At 39.6% G+C, this 18,277-nt stretch overlaps 1 protein-coding gene across 1 annotated transcript; it reads right to left on the minus strand.

Annotated features, from left to right (window-relative positions):
- Positions 1–867: 867 nt before the first annotated feature.
- Positions 868–17,657, minus strand: tc2n (tandem C2 domains, nuclear). The gene is made up of 12 exons (XM_084743208.1): positions 17,525–17,657; positions 15,844–15,918; positions 15,552–15,755; positions 13,816–13,986; positions 13,245–13,324; positions 9,337–9,406; positions 8,583–8,683; positions 7,451–7,567; positions 7,032–7,223; positions 2,190–2,304; positions 1,891–2,090; positions 868–984 (listed from the first exon to the last, which is right to left on the minus strand). Exons 2-12 carry the CDS (start codon positions 15,908–15,910, stop codon positions 874–876), a joined length of 1,428 nt encoding a protein of 475 aa, XP_084599334.1. The 5' UTR covers positions 15,911–15,918; positions 17,525–17,657; the 3' UTR covers positions 868–873.
- Between the last annotated feature and the right edge of the window lie 620 nt (positions 17,658–18,277).

The raw sequence follows: 18,277 nt of genomic DNA on the forward strand, positions 1-18,277 counted from the left end.
GTTTTTTTCACTACTCATACTGTCGCTCAGCTGCACAAGGTAGCTGTTCTTGGTTACAAAGCTCCAAAAACCGACTGTGCAGGACCTGCTCAGCACCAAACTGCAGATAAGCACAGTTAGCATCTAACTGTTGAACATAATGGAGCATTTAGCGATTAAAGAGTTTAATGTTTCCCTCAGGAGTTGGTGAAGACCAGGATTAAGCTAGATTTTGAAAGTATTGCCCTCCCTTCAGCCACTATCCCAAAACACATGAACACACACTGCCTGACTTCTGCTGGAAGATGTGTTGCTAACTTTTTATGGGTTTGTTGACACTAAGAAAAACACAGAATATCATCAGCTTCATCCTTTGAGATGAGTCTTAATTACAGATGAATAACATTACGTCTTTAATACAGTGAGTTTGGCTTTATGCTGACTTTCTCTGCTTGTAAACTTTCTATCCAACTGAAACAGAGAGACAAGGTTTTCACTTTAAAGCAACATACAGAAGGCACATGACTTACAAAATACAGCATTATATACAGCTAAATGCTCTGTAACTGAATTGATGTCAGTTAGGTAAATCTTCAACCGTTTTTTGTAAGAAAAAAAAACATAATTTTGTCTGCACAAAAACCATCAAAAAACCTTTTCCAGCACTTTGTTCGAAACCCCTATTTATAACCCAGCACCTGAAGTGTCTCTGTGGAAATCTCTGTGGTGACCCAGGGTGTTCGGACCACTTTCAGCAGTCTACAGTCCACTGGAGTTGACTCAGCTAGCGTACAGGACTTTGGCCGGTCGACTGGGAAAGCAGCCACAGTCATACCTGCAGCACGACGGCATCGTGTCCACAGCGTGTACAGATGGAAGTTAGGAGGAGAGGTTTTAGGCAGGGCTCAGTCTGTGCCACGCTGACACCACCTTCTCTGGGTGAGCCATCGTGTCCTTCCACTGCTCCACTGCCTCTGGGACGGGGCTGTCAAATCCCAGCTGAACCTGCCACAAACATTGAGAAGGCAATAATTCCTCAGCTTGTTGCATTTAATCTCCAATCATATTTAAATCTTTTCTTCAGAACGTTATTGTGACTAATTTTTTGAAAGAAGCTGTATCACATCCTATCAGAAGCAATAAAACAATCTTATCCTCTTCAATACACTCTGTTTGTGTGTTATATTCTGGAATAAAATAGCCCAGGTTAAGTAAATAAATAGCTAAAATAAAGTAAAATACACTAAAATAGACAAAGTAATAGTGGCAGTTATGTTGAAAGTTATATTGACAATGATATTGAAAAGTAGTGAAAATAACATTAATTTTGCTTGTGAAAATGAAGGTAATATTTCACATGTTGAAAAAGAAATGAATGAAGCTCTCCTTCTTACAGGAGGATGAGTTATTGAGGAACTGGCATATGAATAATTAATTTACAAAAAACAAACAAACAAAACAAACAGTTAAATAAATACCCCAAGTAAGTCAAATATATTTTAACTGCAGATGGAGGAACTGATTTGATATTTTTTACAGTTATTTTTAGACTTTTAAGCCAACTCGGATGACAAATCCTTAAAGAGCTCACAAAAAAGGAAATCTGAACTTCGACATTGTCAAGACAGCTTAGAAAACTCCTTCTCCTAATGGAGATCATATGATATGATCGAAAGCTCCAGAATAACTACTAAATGGACCTTGGGGGTGAGGGGGTCATCTGGTTTGCTTTGGTCAGGAAGAAACATTCATCATTATCAGCAGTAATGACAGCCTACTATCAGTGAGGCCTACACATGATAAATATTAGTACAACAAACACATAAATAAATAAATAAATAAATAAGTAAAAATAGGTGTAGGACGTCATAATTAAAAGAAATGTCTGGGTATTTCTTCAGATCGACTCACCTGTCCGAGACACTGTTTCCTCCTGACCGAGCTGCGGCTGTAGAGCTTGACCGACAGCGAGCAGGCGTGGTCTAACGCTGCCAGGAGGAAGTGAAACGTCTCCGCCCACTTACACTGACCCGCCGAGGCCTTCAGCACCCGGGTCTTCTTCTTCATCACCACCCGCCCCAACTGGTGCATCTCCACTTTGACAAAGAACGCTTCAGAGAGGCAACGGAGAGGAGGGAACAACAGCGCGGTTACTCGTACGAGCCAGGAGTAAAGTGACTGGAGTTCACGTGAGATTTTAGATTTCTTACCTTGGGTGAGTGGTGAAGAGGACGCTGGCAGGTTTTGAGCGGCGAGGACCTGGAGCTGGATGCGTCCGTTGACTGGCTGAAAGCAGGTGGTGAGGTGCAGCTCAGAGTGACACACCTGAAAGAGGAAATTAAATATCTTTGATGTTGTATCTTAATAAATCTGTATTTTTAGGCATGTATCCAAATTCCTTACATATTCTTGTGTTTTATGGATGTTTGTTTAAGGATGACGTTGGTATCTTTCAACTTTGACCCATATTTTCCTGTTTTTGTGTCTAAGTGACTAATGGGGAAACATTTTTTGGAATTAGTCCTGCATTGAGCTCTGTAGTCGGCAAAAGTGAAACTGAACTACAACAAAATTCCTCCAGGCAACTGTGCATCATCATAGTACATCCACTAAAAGAGCTTGTTTTGCCACTGACAGGCTCAGATTGTTATAGTGTCTGACAACATTATGGAAAGGAATGTTACAAAGTAAGATCCTTTTTTTTTAACCAGAAACAGATGCTATATTGCTCTGTTCAAAGCAACCAGACTCCATTGACAAAAACAGTAATTTTACCTCTCTGGTCTACTGCTGACTTGATGGCTTTTAACCCTTTAAAACACCAAAAGTCACACAATAACACAAAAAACAAAACCACTAAAGTCACACAATAACATAAACAAACTAACCAATCAAGGCAGCAGTCGGTAAGATAGGTAAAATTAATGATTTTGTCAATAGACTCTGGTCCCTTTTCAGAAAAAGCGCTGTAGCAGCTGCTTCTGGTTAACAAAAAGGATCTTAGTCTACAAAGAAACTCTAAGACAAGATATGAACCTGTATGTCATTTACTAACCCAAGTATATTTCTCTGTGGTACATACGAGGAAGCAAGGCATCGTTCTCTGCGTGGTAGTTTCTTTTCTGAACTTCTAAGTGGCCACTGAGAGCCAAAGACTTCACCCGCATCACGTAAACCAATTTGTCCTCCAAGATGCATCATCTGCTATCAAGTTTCATCAAAACATGACCGGCGCTGTAGAAGTCACAGGCTTTCAGAGTTTGATAATTTTGACCTTTTATCGCAGCTCTTTCAGGACAATCAGTATAAACTGTCAGGACAGCTGTTTGGCGTCAGTTGGAGCTTCACTTTTGGAGTTTGTGACGTTAAAGCTACAACAGATTGACCTTTAATTATTGGCCAAAAAGTTGTAATTTCTTTTAAAAGGCCAGTGGAGCACACAAAGTGCATCAACCGTTAGAGTTTTGACATCAAACCAGCAGTTTGAGCTGCTTAATATTTTGACCTTTAAATACAGCGTGAGACCGGGCCAGACACTGTGTCTCTCTCTCATTTTTCTGTGTTGCTCCAACTTGAAGCAGTGAATTCTCAGATATTACATTTGACTTTAAAAGGGGATAATTGCACTACTGTAAATTCACTTAAAAGTTAATAATGATTCAGTTGTTTATTGTGTTGTGCTCATTATACAGAGCAGATCAACACTGCGTTAATCCTTCTTTTAGCCATGCTTACAGCACAGTTCTAGGGACAGGAGGCCACCTCAATGTGAACTTTAAAGGCTGAAGTAAACTTAAAAAGCAGGAAGGGTAATTATATCACCAACAAACATCATTTGCCCTGCTTGGTGCCAGACTTTGCTGATGGAAGATGCATGGGAAAGAACATTAAAACCAAACATATCATATCATTTTTCCAAATGTGCACATTTCTTTATTTGCTGTTGGTCTCCAAATAGCATGCAATAGCGGTATGTCCCATATGCTTCAATAGAACTGGCACTAAAGGTTGGAGCATGGACAGTTATATGGTGATGTAATGTCCCTTCCTTCTTTTTGTCCATTAAGAAACTTTTTGGCATATGCTCCCATCAACATATATCTATACGTAGAAGCCACATTGGCCATTGGTTCGTATGTCAGTGTCGCCATATTGGACTGGTCAAGACTGGTCTGTGAACAAAAACATGTTAAAGGGAGAGCTGTATCATTTCCTAAAAATATCACTATAACGTTCACATTTCTCAACTGATTGCAATTAATCATTTTTATATTTAAGGGTTAATGATCCACATGGAGTGAGATAAAAGAGAAAGCCTTTTTTTTCCTTCTGCAGCGTCTACGTATATGTCCATTTATACGCCAAGTGAGCAGTTCTCTTTGGACTGAATAGGCACCATCTTTGGGTCCTGTACCCAGTCTATACATGATGATTATACCTGCTAGTATAGTTGAGGAAAAGATGGTGGTTTGGGTTAAAACAACCACTTCTTTAAAATTAAAACACTGACTGGTCTCACACAGGAACTGAACCCCAGTCTCTTGGGCTTTCACTGAGAAATTGGATGTAATTATTTAGTGAGGGTCCAAAGTGATGATAAGCTACTATTTGCACATTGTAGGGGATAAAAATGTCACAGCTGCAAATCCCAGTGAAATACTGTCTGAATATGAACGTTCAATCAACGTCTTGAAATAGTCAACGAAAAAACTTTCCCTTTGAAGCAATTCAGAACATCTTTTTACCCGTGGCCATAGTCATTTTTAACAATCTTTTCAACGGATAAATGCTCATTGAGTATGTTCATCCTTATTACTTCAAATGAAAAATATTTGTGGCCATGTACAAAAAATATATGGATTAAATTTCGTGACTATTTCACAAGCCACTGTGTCACCGGGCCGTAAGCTTCACAGAGCCTCTATTGTTGCTAGACTCTTGTTGTATGATTCACGCTGCCAGCTGCCCTGCTTCTTTTCAAAACGCTGCTGATATTTTTCTTGTTCGAGACGTCCACGAGTTCAGCTGTCTTCAGCCTTAACAGCCTCTGCCGAGCGACAGTGATTTGGACAATTTGTGCCTTTTGTGTCCAGCAGATGGGTATATTCACCGACTGTATCAAATTGTCCCTCTGAGAACCTAATGATGATTCACTGTCTGCCTGATCCCCTAAGTGCAGAAACAGTTCACATTTTACTGTCACTGGCCAGACATCCATCCATTTATCAACAAAACCACTCTGTGCCGCTGAAAAGGTTTGAGGTTTGACCTACTTTCTATGACTTACATTTCCAGAATCCGCACTGTTTTTTTTCTGCCCAATAAAAGCCTGTTTCCCAATTTCCATCCGTAATGAATCCCCTTTCTCTTTTTTCCTGTGATTATGCAACAGCATACAGTCTGACTCAACATCAACATTATCCTGTTAGGGCCAAAGAGTACGGTACATGCCAGTGGGCTACAATGCATCATGGGGACAGTTTTATGAGGCACACACACCGCTTTGTTCTTATTTACTGTGCACATACAAAGGGGTGATAAAGGACAGCAGCCAACAGAGGAAGTGGTCGAGAATAAGTAGTAAAAGTCTGGGATATTCCCACACATTGAAACCTTTTCCTCTTTGACACAACAGCTGGGCGGCAGGACAGATAATATCAGCTAATTGCGACAACCCAGATATATTTAACCAGTTTTTGAGCAGCCATTTTGAACACTGGACACCAAACAGAGTACTAATTATTTAGACTGGTTGACACAAAATGTGTGAGTCAACAACCATTACACTTTCCATTTTGCATTTCACTTCTGTTAGTGACCAAAACCTGTAAATGGCATTACCATTAGCCTCAGCTGTACTTTGTGTTTTGTACTTATTTGCAAATGTTAGCACGTTAACACGCAAACATCAGGCAATAAATGTGGTTCATGGAACATCAACACAGCCGCATGGACTTTTCACACTGCATTTACCAGGGCTAAAACACTCTTAGACCCGTCTTAAGGGGACTAAGAGGGAGCTGTTAGCCCCGGGCTAAGAAAGCTTTCACACTGGCACAGTCCCGGTCCAAAAGTGGGCTAACCCTGACTTTAGCATAGGGCTTGCTGGCCCTGCTCTGGAGCAAGTTTGCAGGGTTATTGAAAATTATTAGGACTAAAAGGAGTCAGTGTGAAACGGGGCTAAAGGCTGTTAAAGTGTGCATCATTCTAGAATATAAACACTCATTACTGTTCCAACAGACATTAACCCAGGGCTAGTAGATGTGTACTGCAAACCGTATAGCCCTGGGCTAATCCTGGGTTAGCAATGTGCGTGAAAAGGGTCTGAATATTCTTAGCCCTAGTTAAGGATAGCCCTGGGCTAAGAATATTAAGTGTGAAAACTAAGGTAATGTTCGCATTTAGCTCAAAGCACTGCTGTGCCACAGGGCTGCTAGCATGGCTGCAGACTCTTGTTTAAACTCTGAAAGAAATAACACCAGTGGATTATATTTCTCTGCAGCATCATTTTGAGCATGTTAGCATGCTGCTCAAAACACTAGTGTGCTACATTACACCTTGCTTTGCATGGCTCTGAAAGTATTCTGATTGGATAACCTGTAAAATAAATAAATAAATAAGACTAGTGCAGTCTGTATTTCTGTCTGACATTGTTTTTTTTTTTATACCAACACTTTGTTTTGTCAGACAATGACTTCATGGAGAAAGTTGCAACACTTGCTACTGATTGGTTTCGGCAAAACAAAACAAAACCCTTCACAGAAAGAAATCAGAAGACATGAACATGATGTCAGACTGAATGGAGGAAGTAAAAAAAACAAACAAAAAACAAGCACTTCTGTCTGATAATCAGCTTTAAGGTGTGGTCAAATAAACTTAAGTTTGAGATAATAATTGCTTAATTCCTGATAATCTTATTTTCAAACTGACTTATGACTTGAAACTCCTGTGACAGACAATGCAATGGAATCAAAAACCGGACACCAGACTGAAGGCCAAAAACAGACTTCGGTGCCACACGCTGACTCATGACACGTGATGTGAACACTCACGGACGATTTGGACGGAGGGTTGAGTTCGAGCCAGTGCTCCATCTCCTGAGAATCCAGCTGCCTTAGGGAGAGGACGCACTCGGCCACCGTACGTTTCCTGGGGTTGTGTGTCTGCAGCCGCAGCACCAGCGCACTGCAGCGCAACTGCTCAAGACGCAGGGCAAACACAAAGGTCTCCATGAAGGACACATCCTAAAGAACAGACACAGTGGCAAAGTTAGTGTCCCACAAAAAAGTGAACTTCACAGCACTGTAAGAAGTGACTTTTTTATTCATAAACCTTACCCTAAAATATAGCAGTTTAAAACCTGAGTTACACCTCAATTTGTGACCCTGAACATAAAATTCTCAAACTCATACATATGTCGTGGATCATTTCAGTGTTTCATCAGGTTTTAGTCAGTGGTCCTCGGCATTACCTGATAGCACTCCTTGATCGAGCTCTTGAACTGTATGGGTTTGGAGATGGTAATGATCCCTTTAAATCCAATCTTCTGTTGTTCCACTCCATCTGCAGGAAGGTTGAGGTCTGAGCACTGATAACAAAAGAAAAAAAAAGAACATTTTAGCTGAGGTAGGTCAAATCTATTTATAGGCTCAAGCACTCGTAAGCAGACAGGCTCAGGTCAAACTGCTCTACTTAGCAAAAACAACATAAATACAAAAAACAAGAGAATACAAAACCTCTGATATATCAGCCATATTCTTCTTATTATTATTTGATAAATATAATATATTCAGAATCAACAGGTTGTTGTAATACGTGAAATGTTCTTTCCTTTTACACAACCATTATAAGCAGGATGTGCTTCATTCTTGCAAGTACAGACTCAATTTTTGACATAATGTCACACAACAAGGACATTTGTGCAACTCCAATTTCCTACTCATTCAAATGTCCCAATGGATGGTTCAAGTGCAACACTGATATAACCTTGGGACAAAAATTAAAACTTAAATATGGTAGAATAATAAAAGTTTTAAAAACTGACAACAGCAGAGATTGGCTGGCAGTAACTGGCAGACTGGATGAACTGGAATGACTTTTTTCAAAGAACTTTTATTATTATTCTCAGTCCATCTCAAAAAGGCAACCAACTTTTGAAAGTTAAACCTTCACAAGTTTAAGTTTAAAGTTAAGATTAAAGTTTGATGCAACAGAAGAGTAAAAGCTAAACTTTTTAAAATAAATTTTGAACTAGTTTAAAAGTTTGGTCCAACATAATTTAAAGTTAATAAGGTTTAAAAACTCAATCCTTGTTAGTGAAACCGTATCTTACACAAACTGTAGGTGTTGCCTTTTACATGAACACACACTTCCTCAGATACATGGATCACTGTGCTTCAGCGTCAGTGAAGACAGTTCTGTTTCGTAACAACGACCTTTACCTCCTGAGTGTCAGAGCCAGAGTTAATAGAGCAGCGAGAGGAGCGAACAGAGACCTGTGTTCTGGACACACAGAGGGTCCATTGAGAAAATGCCACAGGGGAGCACAATGGAGGTTTTTGTGTCCTCATATGCTCCTCTCTCCTCACACCATGTAACCTTACCTGGACCAGAGTGATCCACACCTGCTCCAGAGCCTCCTGGTAGCTCACTTGGACACACACCTTCCCCAACTCACGCTCTTCCCCGTCCAGGGTGATGGAGTCTGTAACGTTTTAGATGACAGCAACACAACAGGAGCAAATTATTAATGATATAAAGTAGATATAAGCACATATTGTAGCTCTATTAAGCTGTTGAAAAGTGTTGATGGAAATTAATTTTGTCTTCTACATTTTCATGTTATCAGTATTTGAACTGAATTTGCAATCTATTACACCTCACCCGTAAAACTTAATTCATTCACTTAATGTCATAGTGTGCAGACCAATATATGAAATAAATGTAAAACTGAGGGTGGAGGTAGGTAATTTGTCATGGCAATGCAGGACTTACTGAAATTTTATAACATAGGTTACAGCTGAAAGAAAAAAACAACAACGGAAACTAAAACAACTTTATCTTTATAAAATAATTTATCTCTTATTATAACAAATCTGCTTCTCTTCACAGGATAATTCAGTCCTTATGTAAGAAGCCTTATCTCTGAGGCTCAATGGTGGACTGAAGTGAAAACATTTGGAAGTGATTACTGTGACCGCCCATTTATCATTACACAATGCAGAGTGATCTTTATCAGACTTAAGTCATGACCCCTTGGGTCTATTTTTTCCTCACCAAAAAGCAGGCGGTGTTAGAGAGTCGTTTGTCCAAACGGAAAGTTTGAAAGGAAAAGAGACGAATCTGAATTTAAGTTACCCAGGCTGCTTTCAATGGAGCCAATCATGGAGGACGTGCTGCTGAGGACGCTGGAGACAGAGTCGAAGCGCTGCAGGTGAATACAAACATACATAGAGGTTAACTATTTATTTCTATAAATTACATTATATATCAAGACTAAAAGTCCACAGCCATGCTAGCAGCTTTGTTCGGCTGTATGTAGGTACAGTGGTACATTGCTAATTTGCACTAAACACAAAGTGCAGCTGATGAGTCATCAGTTTTTCCAGGTATGTAGCAATCAACCAAAGAAAAGTCTGACATTATGATGGCACTAGATGAGAAGTCAGGGGATCAAAGTCGTTACAGTTCATCCTCTATGTCCACCAAATTTCATGCCAGTCCCTCCAGTGCTTCCCAAGACATTTCACTCAAAACCACAAATGTCAACTTCATGGTGGCATCAGAGGAAAAGTAAATGGATCAACAAAGTCATCAGGATGAAAGTCTGAGCAAAATTTCATTAATTTCAATTGTGTTGAGATACAGACCAATATTACCATAAAATATAGAGTGCTGCAGGAATGAGTCCTGTTTCTGGTTAGATGCCTAAAGTAAGGTCTGTGGTTAACACGACCTTTTCATGTTAATATGTCAGTTAATACCCCACTTGTGTCTCTGCTCCACTTTACTGTTTATCTTTGGCTGTGTCTGTGTAATAAAGGCAAAAAAAAAAACCCTACAAAGATATATTTATATAAAAAGAAAATTGCATAAAGGAGTATGCAGGATTTAGAGCACACACCTCGTCTCACTCTTCCCTTCCAAGCATGCAGGTGAACTGATGGTGGCTGCAAAAGTTGCACAAAATGCAAAAAGATTCTGTCTACAGCCCATGTCTGGCTTGTCCCTTCTGGGCTCCTGTAGATATAAACGCCTCATTCTAAGGTATCAAAACAACACAGTTCTTATTTTTGTGTGATTATACTCTAATAAAAACATACTTATGACATTTAGATTCTATTTCTGCCATATTCTGCCAATAACCCCTTGTAAATCGCACACACTGGACCTTTAACACCCTGCTCTCATGTTTCCTCTTTAAATCTGCCACAGCTTTGAAAACACAATCTCTCACGAGATCTTATTTCTTTACCTGCACTTTTCGTTTCACATTTTCATTCTGGGTTTGTTTATTGTAAGATCTATTACCAAGGTGCTGTGCCCTTTATGATTTGAATTACTTACTACTGTTTGCTCATAATGTTGACAAGCTAAACATTTGAGTTAATTGAGCTGTAATTTTACACCCACTGCTGCCATTGTTCTGGATAATCGACAGACATAAAGAGTGAATTGAAATGTAGCCATGTTGGTTCACAACATGAAAACAGTGTGTCTTGCATCAGTGTTTATCACAGCGTGGGCCCCAAATGAGACATTGAAATATTTATTGAGGTTTTGGGCGAGACACGGGATTGATTGTTTGTAACACAGCCTCAACCATTCATGTACAGTAATAAGGAGCAGTTGACAGGTACACTACACCACATCCTTTACAGAACAAAGAAATACGCCCCAACTTATTCTTTGTTTTCCTTCTTATATTACTGATTAAATACCACTTCATCCTACATAATCAAGAGCTGAATCATTCAAGCAAACAGAAATACATTCAGGGACAGACGCTATAAGTGCTGACGCTGAAATTAATCTCCAGTGACTTATCATCATGTTCAAATTAATTTCCATAATACCTTTCAGGTCTACTTCAAAAGGACGCACAAGCTTATCTCCATCATTCATTTTCTGTAATACACAGAAAATCACTGAGGGTGTTTTGATTCTTTTGCTATTTTAAGAATCTAAAGATATATGGATTCTCAAATGGGACATAAAGTACGTTGTAGTGATGTTACTGACATCAAATAAATACCCATCTTAATAGTTAACGGTATGATATGATGCAATGCGATGCGATACGATACGATACGATACGATACGATACGATACGATACGATACGATACGATACGATATGATGCAGGAGGGAAATTGAGTGTCACAATACAAATATGACAGACAATATATGCAGTTATGTAAAACTAAATTGACTGTACAATAAAAGCATCAGGCCTGTACTTTACCCTCAACCTCAATCAGTTGGTAAAACAACTCAAAATTTATTATACCCCCACCACCACAACTAATCAGCTGATAAAATTACATGAATGAAAACTTGCTTGAAAACTTACTTGAATAATGCTTATTTGCTTTCTTGCCAAGAGTAATATGAGAAGATCAACACCTCTTTCATGTCTGACCATTCAGTTCAGGGCTGCAGTCAGCGACCGGTTAGACTGGAAACAGCGGGAATTCCCATCATTTGTAGAGCTAGCCTGGCTCTGGCACCTAAAACACTGACTAATTAACCTGATATATCTTGTTTGTTTAATCCAAATAAAAAAGAAGTGTCAAAGAAGTGTAAACACTGTAAGTTTTACAAGGACTTTTGAGTAAATAGCGCAGACTATCGTGCCCTGACAAGAAATAGTCTTTAGTATGATCATCTAAATAAACCCACATAAAAATCACACCATGTCTCTGTGTGTTTAATTGTTTTTTGGGCTTTTTAGCCTTTATTTGATTGGACAGCTCTAAATATACAGGAAATGGGAGAAAGATTAGGAGGAAGACGTGCAACAAAGGCCCACAGGCTGGATTTAAACCCACTGCCACTGCTGAGGACTCAGCCTCTGTCCGCCCCACAACATGCGGTTTTTACACTTCATCTTCTTCTTCTTTTTTGTTAAACAAACAAGATACATTGGTGAACTTTAGAGATGCTGATATTCTGAATTTTGTTGCTTTTAAGCAGAGCTGGGTTATCAGTTTGCCCCCGTTTCCAGCTGGCTGTATAGTTTCGAGTATTTAGAGTACAGACTTTTGGCAAAAAAAATAAGTTTGGACTCATGCTGTGCTCTGGATAACATCAAAACTTTCCTATCTCCTACTAGAAAAAATACAATGGGACATCACTCAGTGTCAGAGTTCCTACTTCTGAACTCAGGGCACTGCTGAGGGTTCAATTCAGCGTCCAGTTGGCAAAGAAACTCATCAATTTGTCACGGTTGTGCATGTTTTTTGTTCACTTTTGGCGTTGCGTGCCTGGAAGGCTTTGAGGTCAGAAGTTGAAAATTTCAATTGGAAAATTCCAACCTCTGATGTTGTCTTGAATGCAGCATTAGTACACCGTATAAGAGTGTTATATTACTTAACCTTACATGCTACTGTTAACCCAAACCATGATTTTTCCAAAGTTATTTTGGCGCCTAAACCTAGCCAAACTCATAACTGCAATCACAATGCTGAACGTGTGTTCATTGTCACCATGGCGATGAATGCCACCTAACCTCGTCCTTTTCTGCATGCCCAAAACTCATTAAATATCAGCAAGCTTTATTTTGAAAGTCTTACCAGATATTGCACATTTATTACCTTGATAGCAGAGCCCTGCATGTGGAAAACTGATGCTAGAGGCACAGAGAGCATCATAGTACTGTTTTATGTCACATTTGGGCCTCCATATATTAATAATGTTTTTTTTTTTTTAAATCAAAAGTGGCATAATTGCTGAAATCTTTCTGTTATGTCTGCACAGCAAGTATATTTTAAATTGCAAAACTTTTAAAAACAGATAACCTTTGAAGTGCCACTGAAGATGAGCTCCACCCATCCCAGCTGCTCACCTGCTTCTTAATAAACTCCTCGGGATGAAATGACCCCCTCACTTTGCCCCTTAAATGAAAATTACCCAGCTGTGAGTCTTGTTTGCAGTGTTCCACTATGTGGCAGGACGACAGTGGAAACTATAAAACTATATTTAGTCTTGGTTGACACAGGGTGAGAAACGCTGTGTGAATACAGATTAGATAGAGAACATGTTCACCTGCATGTGACTCTGGGAGCTGGACAGATCAAACATGGAGCTGCTCAGTCGCTGCTCGACGCCCGGCTTCAGAGTCCAACCTGGAAGCAAGAAGTCAATCCACATTAAGGGGGCTTAATTAAGTTATGGGAGTCATTATTTTGTAATTATGTATCAGTCTGTAGGTAGTTGTTATTAATTCAAGGTTACATGGTATGTCTTATCCCTATATTTGCAACACTTTTCTTTCTACAGGTGCACAAAAACTGCGACTTTTGACTAGATTGCGACTGTGTTTGGCTGTAATATGCATGTAACTGTGGATATGCAGACACAAATTTACTGATCACATACTTAGCATCTCAAATATATACAATATCATTATACTGTTAACTGTTTAGAAAATGAAAAGAAAGTTTAAAGAAGTAAGAAAGAGTCCAGCAGTGTAAATTATAAATACAAATGCAGATTTTTTTCCCTCTGTTACCCATTTTGTTATCATGTAAAATGTTTGTTGCTAATTAATGTACTCTCATATTACTGTGCTTGTTTTTTGGAATAATTTTTATTTACATCTTGCCGTGTCTGTTACCTGGACTTTGTGGACTGGAGTTTTTGTTCTTCAGTGTGCTGCGGCGAGTCGAGCCGGGGGAGATGTACTCAGCCATCTGACCCTGATGGAAGCTGGACTCTGGGCTGTAGGTGAAGTGACTGGTGCCCAGCAGCTCTGCCTTCCTCTCTGCGTACGTGCACCGGGCTGAACCTGCAGGCAAAAAGCAGGGCTGAAGGTCAACCTGCTCCCATTTGACCAAATTATTCTTTTCAGTCAGTAAACTAAAAGACAGCAGCTATTCATTTGGAAACAGGATATCCTGGTCCTTGTCTGCTGTGTAATCAAATGTGAGGTCATACCTCAGTAACCTCTGAGCTGATTTTAATGAAACTTCGGTGCGTGACGCATTATGGCTGTGTGAATGCTCAGTGAGCGTTGAGCTTGTTTTAGTGGCGTATATGTGTCAGTGTCCTTAACCTTAGTTTAACCCAACCATACGCTGAGGTAAGAGGTGTTATTACACACTTAGTCTTCACACTCCAAGCTGCAGAATGGGAGATACATGCTGACTGATCATTGTACTGTAGGCCATGTCATAACTGTGTGTGAAAATATATCGCCAAAATATAACTTTGCACAGCTGGAATCAATCTAGTCAAACTAACAGACATTTGCAGACATTCAAGTCAAAAAACAAAAGAAAAAGAAATCAGAAGAGGTGAAACCCAGGCAACCCCTTCTTGCTCTGTGCTCCAGGAACAGCTGAGGATGCCCTGGAACTTGGGTCAACTTTCTCCTTTCCTGTTTCAGTACCAAGATACGCTACATGCTCGGCTTGTCTTCGTTCAAAAGAAAAGACCAAGTTTTGGAAGATGATGTTGAGGAATCTGTAAAAGTTACACATATGCTTTAGTCACTCTTAAGTTGGCAAATGTTAGCAAAATGCTTGGAAACTAGCTAGTAAATCTACATCAGCTGTTACCTAGCTTATTAGGAAGCAGTTTGCTAACATTAGGTAACTTAAGATGTGACCATCCCCCCTATTTACACCTGGTATCAAAATGTAATCTGCATCTGGATACATTATCCAGATTGTTGCATGGATTGCATTTACACAAACACAATGCAAGAAGCAGCGAGGCAGATCTGATCACATTCTGAAGCGTTTACACCTTGCATCAACATACGCTTTTCCATATTTGGATAGCATGTCGAGCACATCAAGCATTTCTAACCACAGGAAACAGGAAAGGATAAAGTTGACCGAGGTTCTTCCATTGGGTGCCGAGCTTGCTCAACTGCAATTTGAACACGGTGTGAAATAGAGCGTGACTCAGGAAGAGTCAATTGGAAATAAGACGCCAGATGGGGGACAGGTTCACTGGTACAGTTCTTGGTTTGAACACCTGCCCAGAGTTGGTCTGGCTTGACCTGAGTTGGTTTTCCAGTACACAAACTCAAAATCTAGTCAGTTCTGACAGGCATACTGTACAAATTGAGGCAGTAAAGAAACCAAAAGTTCAATTTTTTTTCTGGAAAATGAAACTGAACTTGTTGGATGTTGTGTATTCATAATGGCTAGAGACACTATGATGCTGGACTATTTGCCAACCCAACCTCTAAGTCAACACTAATATCTAAAACGGGTTTCTACAAAGTTGCATTTCATTTGCATATGATAATAAGATAAAGTAAATTAGTTTAGAGACAGAGCATCTTTTAATACAAACAAAGGGAGAACAGTCAGCTGATGTTACTGTTCAGAAAGTACGTACTCTGCAGTTCAGGCTGTAAGTTGGGGTAGCGGGAGCCTCTGGGTTGGATGTAAGAAGCCTTGAAGGTCGGCAGGACAAATGGCACCTCTCTGCCGTCCGGGGGCAGCTTGGACAGGAGGTAATCTTCTGTGACCCACCTTTTCCCTTCATCTAGCTCCTGGCCTGATGCTACAGCCTTGTTAGGAGGCATCTTCAGTGTGATCACTTGAAAGCAGAGGAATTCACTCAATCAGAGGCATAACACTCTGTCAAGGCTGTCTGAAACACACAGCTGTGGAGGACGTCAGTTTACCTTGGGTCTCCTGCTCCTTCCCCTTCTTCTTCATGAAGTTCTTGCAGCAGTCTTTGAGGCACTCCATGGCTGCAGCTGTAAATATTTCAATGTTAAAAGAGTAAGTGGAAGTTACAGTTTACAGCGATACCACCAGGGCCATAATCTGCCTTTCTAGGGACCTTATCATGAGTTGATAACACTCCAAGCGCCAAAATTTGTTATGGTGACCCCAAATCACCAAAGTTTGGCATTGGTTTGCAATTTGATACAATCCCAACCTTTGTTATTGGGGAGAACTATCAAAATAGTGCAGCCATAGTGCTCCAAAAATGGCGACCAAATTTAATCTAGTTCCAAAAAGGTACGCAACAAAAGTTTGGTATTGCACACCAAAATCTGTAATTTGATACAACCCCAAAATATGATAAAATGGCCCCATCCTCCACATTTGTTAATTGTTATGAGCCCCAAATCCTTTAAAATTCACTTGAATCCCTAGATTGCCTCTTTGCCAAAATTTGGTATGGTGGCCCAAAAAGTGTGATAATATACCCCAAATGTGGTGTAGTGTGTAAATAATTTATTGGTATAATTCTAAAAATTGTTGTTGGGCAGGATTTAAGATTTGGTTCACTGCTCCCCATTTTTAAAAAACAAACTCATACGCTTATTAAATATTAAATATGGCGATCCCAAATGTTTAATGGTGTGCCTACATTCTCCGAATTTGATACGGTGCCACCAAAATTTTGTTTATAGTTATGGTCCCAAAATCTTCAGCGGTCACTGACATCCTGCAAATTTGGTATAGAACATAGAACTCTGAAAAGTTATCTAAAAGTTATTATTCTGTGCCCAAATCCCCTGAAATTTAGAGCACTGCCCCATGTTTTTTGTTAAACTTGTTAAAGTACCCTTAAATATGGCACAGTGCTCCCAAAATGTGTTATGGTGTGCCCACATTTCCCTAATTTAATACCCTTTTGTTATGGTCTTCACCATTCAATGAAATCCTCCAAACATGTTATATATATACTTTTTAATATATAATCCCTCCATTGCTCCACTCATCCCAATCCTCAAAAGTTCAGAATTTAATATAATCTCCCAAATTATTTTATTTCCCCAGAAATCCTCCAAATTTGATTTAGGATGTATTGTTATAATCTCAAAATTGATTCTTGTTCCCATAAATCTGGTGATTTGATGTTATACCCCAAACCCTCTAAATCTGATGTAATGATGTAAAAGTACAGGTAGTCCCCTAATTCTAGTCCCCAAATCACAATTTGGTATTGTGCACCCTACAACATAATATGAGCTGTAACCCACAACTTTGTCATATTGCTTTTGATTTCACTGTCATGGCTGAGAGAATGATTTGGGATCTGAGAGCCCAGAACACACAATAATACAACCTTGTCCTTAAAAAGCTAAATTATGACAAAATGAACGAAGTAGCACGTGTTCATTGTGTTTGGGGACTATTCAGAACATTGATTAACACTCATCTGCAAACAAAAAGTGAAAAGAATTCAGATTCTTTTTGAGCCCAGAGCCAACTAGTCAACAAACACTGCTTTGTGCTGCAGGCGTATGAAGGAATTTGAGTGAGTGTAACCTGATACCAAGGTACGTTAAAGAGAAATTAATCAACTGTTTCTTCAAATTACAAAACCAGCAAAAAATGTAAACTTACCAATATGGTGTTTTCACTGCAATAGAGGATAAACTGTGTACATCCAGCAGTGCAGTTCACTCTCAGGGGCAGACTGGAGACAAATGCCAGTGAGCTCAGGTTTATGGTGGACTTCAGTTACAGGTCTTTCTCTCTCTCTCTCTCTCTCCCTCTCTCTCTCCCTCACCCTCCACCCTCCTTCCCTCACTCCCTCCCTGCCTCTCTCCTTCCCGACTGTGTAATTCCCGGACTGACACTGTGTGTTTGCTTCCTTCCCCGAACAGCCGTGAGAGCACCACTTTCTGTTTTGGTGTTTTGGTTTTCCCCACTCATCGTGCTGTCATTTTATTTTCTCTTCTCCTCAGTCGATATCTCAACACTGTCTACATCACCCAGGTAGAAATCTGGCCGCCATGCAGGACCAGTATACTGGAAACACTCACTTACAGTTTCACAAATGTGTTTAAGAAATTTATTGTTTATTTAATTTGTTAATTGATATAATCCCAAATCTTAATTTAGTGCTCCCCATTTCCAAAATTTGGTGTGGTGCCCCAAAATGTGCTAATATAAACAAATCTGTTCTACTTATTTCAAACTCCAAAAACCGCAATTTGATAAAATCTCCCAAATTTGTTACAGCTTCTTAAAACTGAAAAAGTTAATGTTATAATACTTAAAGTTGAAGTTTTGCACACAAATACCCCAAATAGGGTGTTTTGGTACCAATGATGATCAACTGTTAGGGTCCAAAAAATTTAGTTTACCAAAATC

The sequence above is a fragment of the Lutjanus erythropterus genome, chromosome 18, assembly GCF_056507025.1.
Source record: "Lutjanus erythropterus isolate fLutEry1 chromosome 18, fLutEry1.hap2, whole genome shotgun sequence".
Taxonomy (NCBI): domain Eukaryota; kingdom Metazoa; phylum Chordata; class Actinopteri; order Lutjaniformes; family Lutjanidae; genus Lutjanus; species Lutjanus erythropterus.

Bases quoted from the DNA above. Each gene is read 5' to 3' on its own strand.
- tc2n (XM_084743208.1), bottom strand. From the start codon at position 15,910: ATGGAGTGCCTCAAAGACTGCTGCAAGAACTTCATGAAGAAGAAGGGG. The intron at 13,987-15,551 runs GTACGTACTTTC...TTTTGCCTGCAG, and splicing joins CTTACAGCCTGAACTGCAGA to GTTCAGCCCGGTGCACGTAC. The intron at 2,305-7,031 runs GTGAGTGTTCAC...TTCCTCTTTCAG, and splicing joins ACCCTCCGTCCAAATCGTCC to GTGTGTCACTCTGAGCTGCA.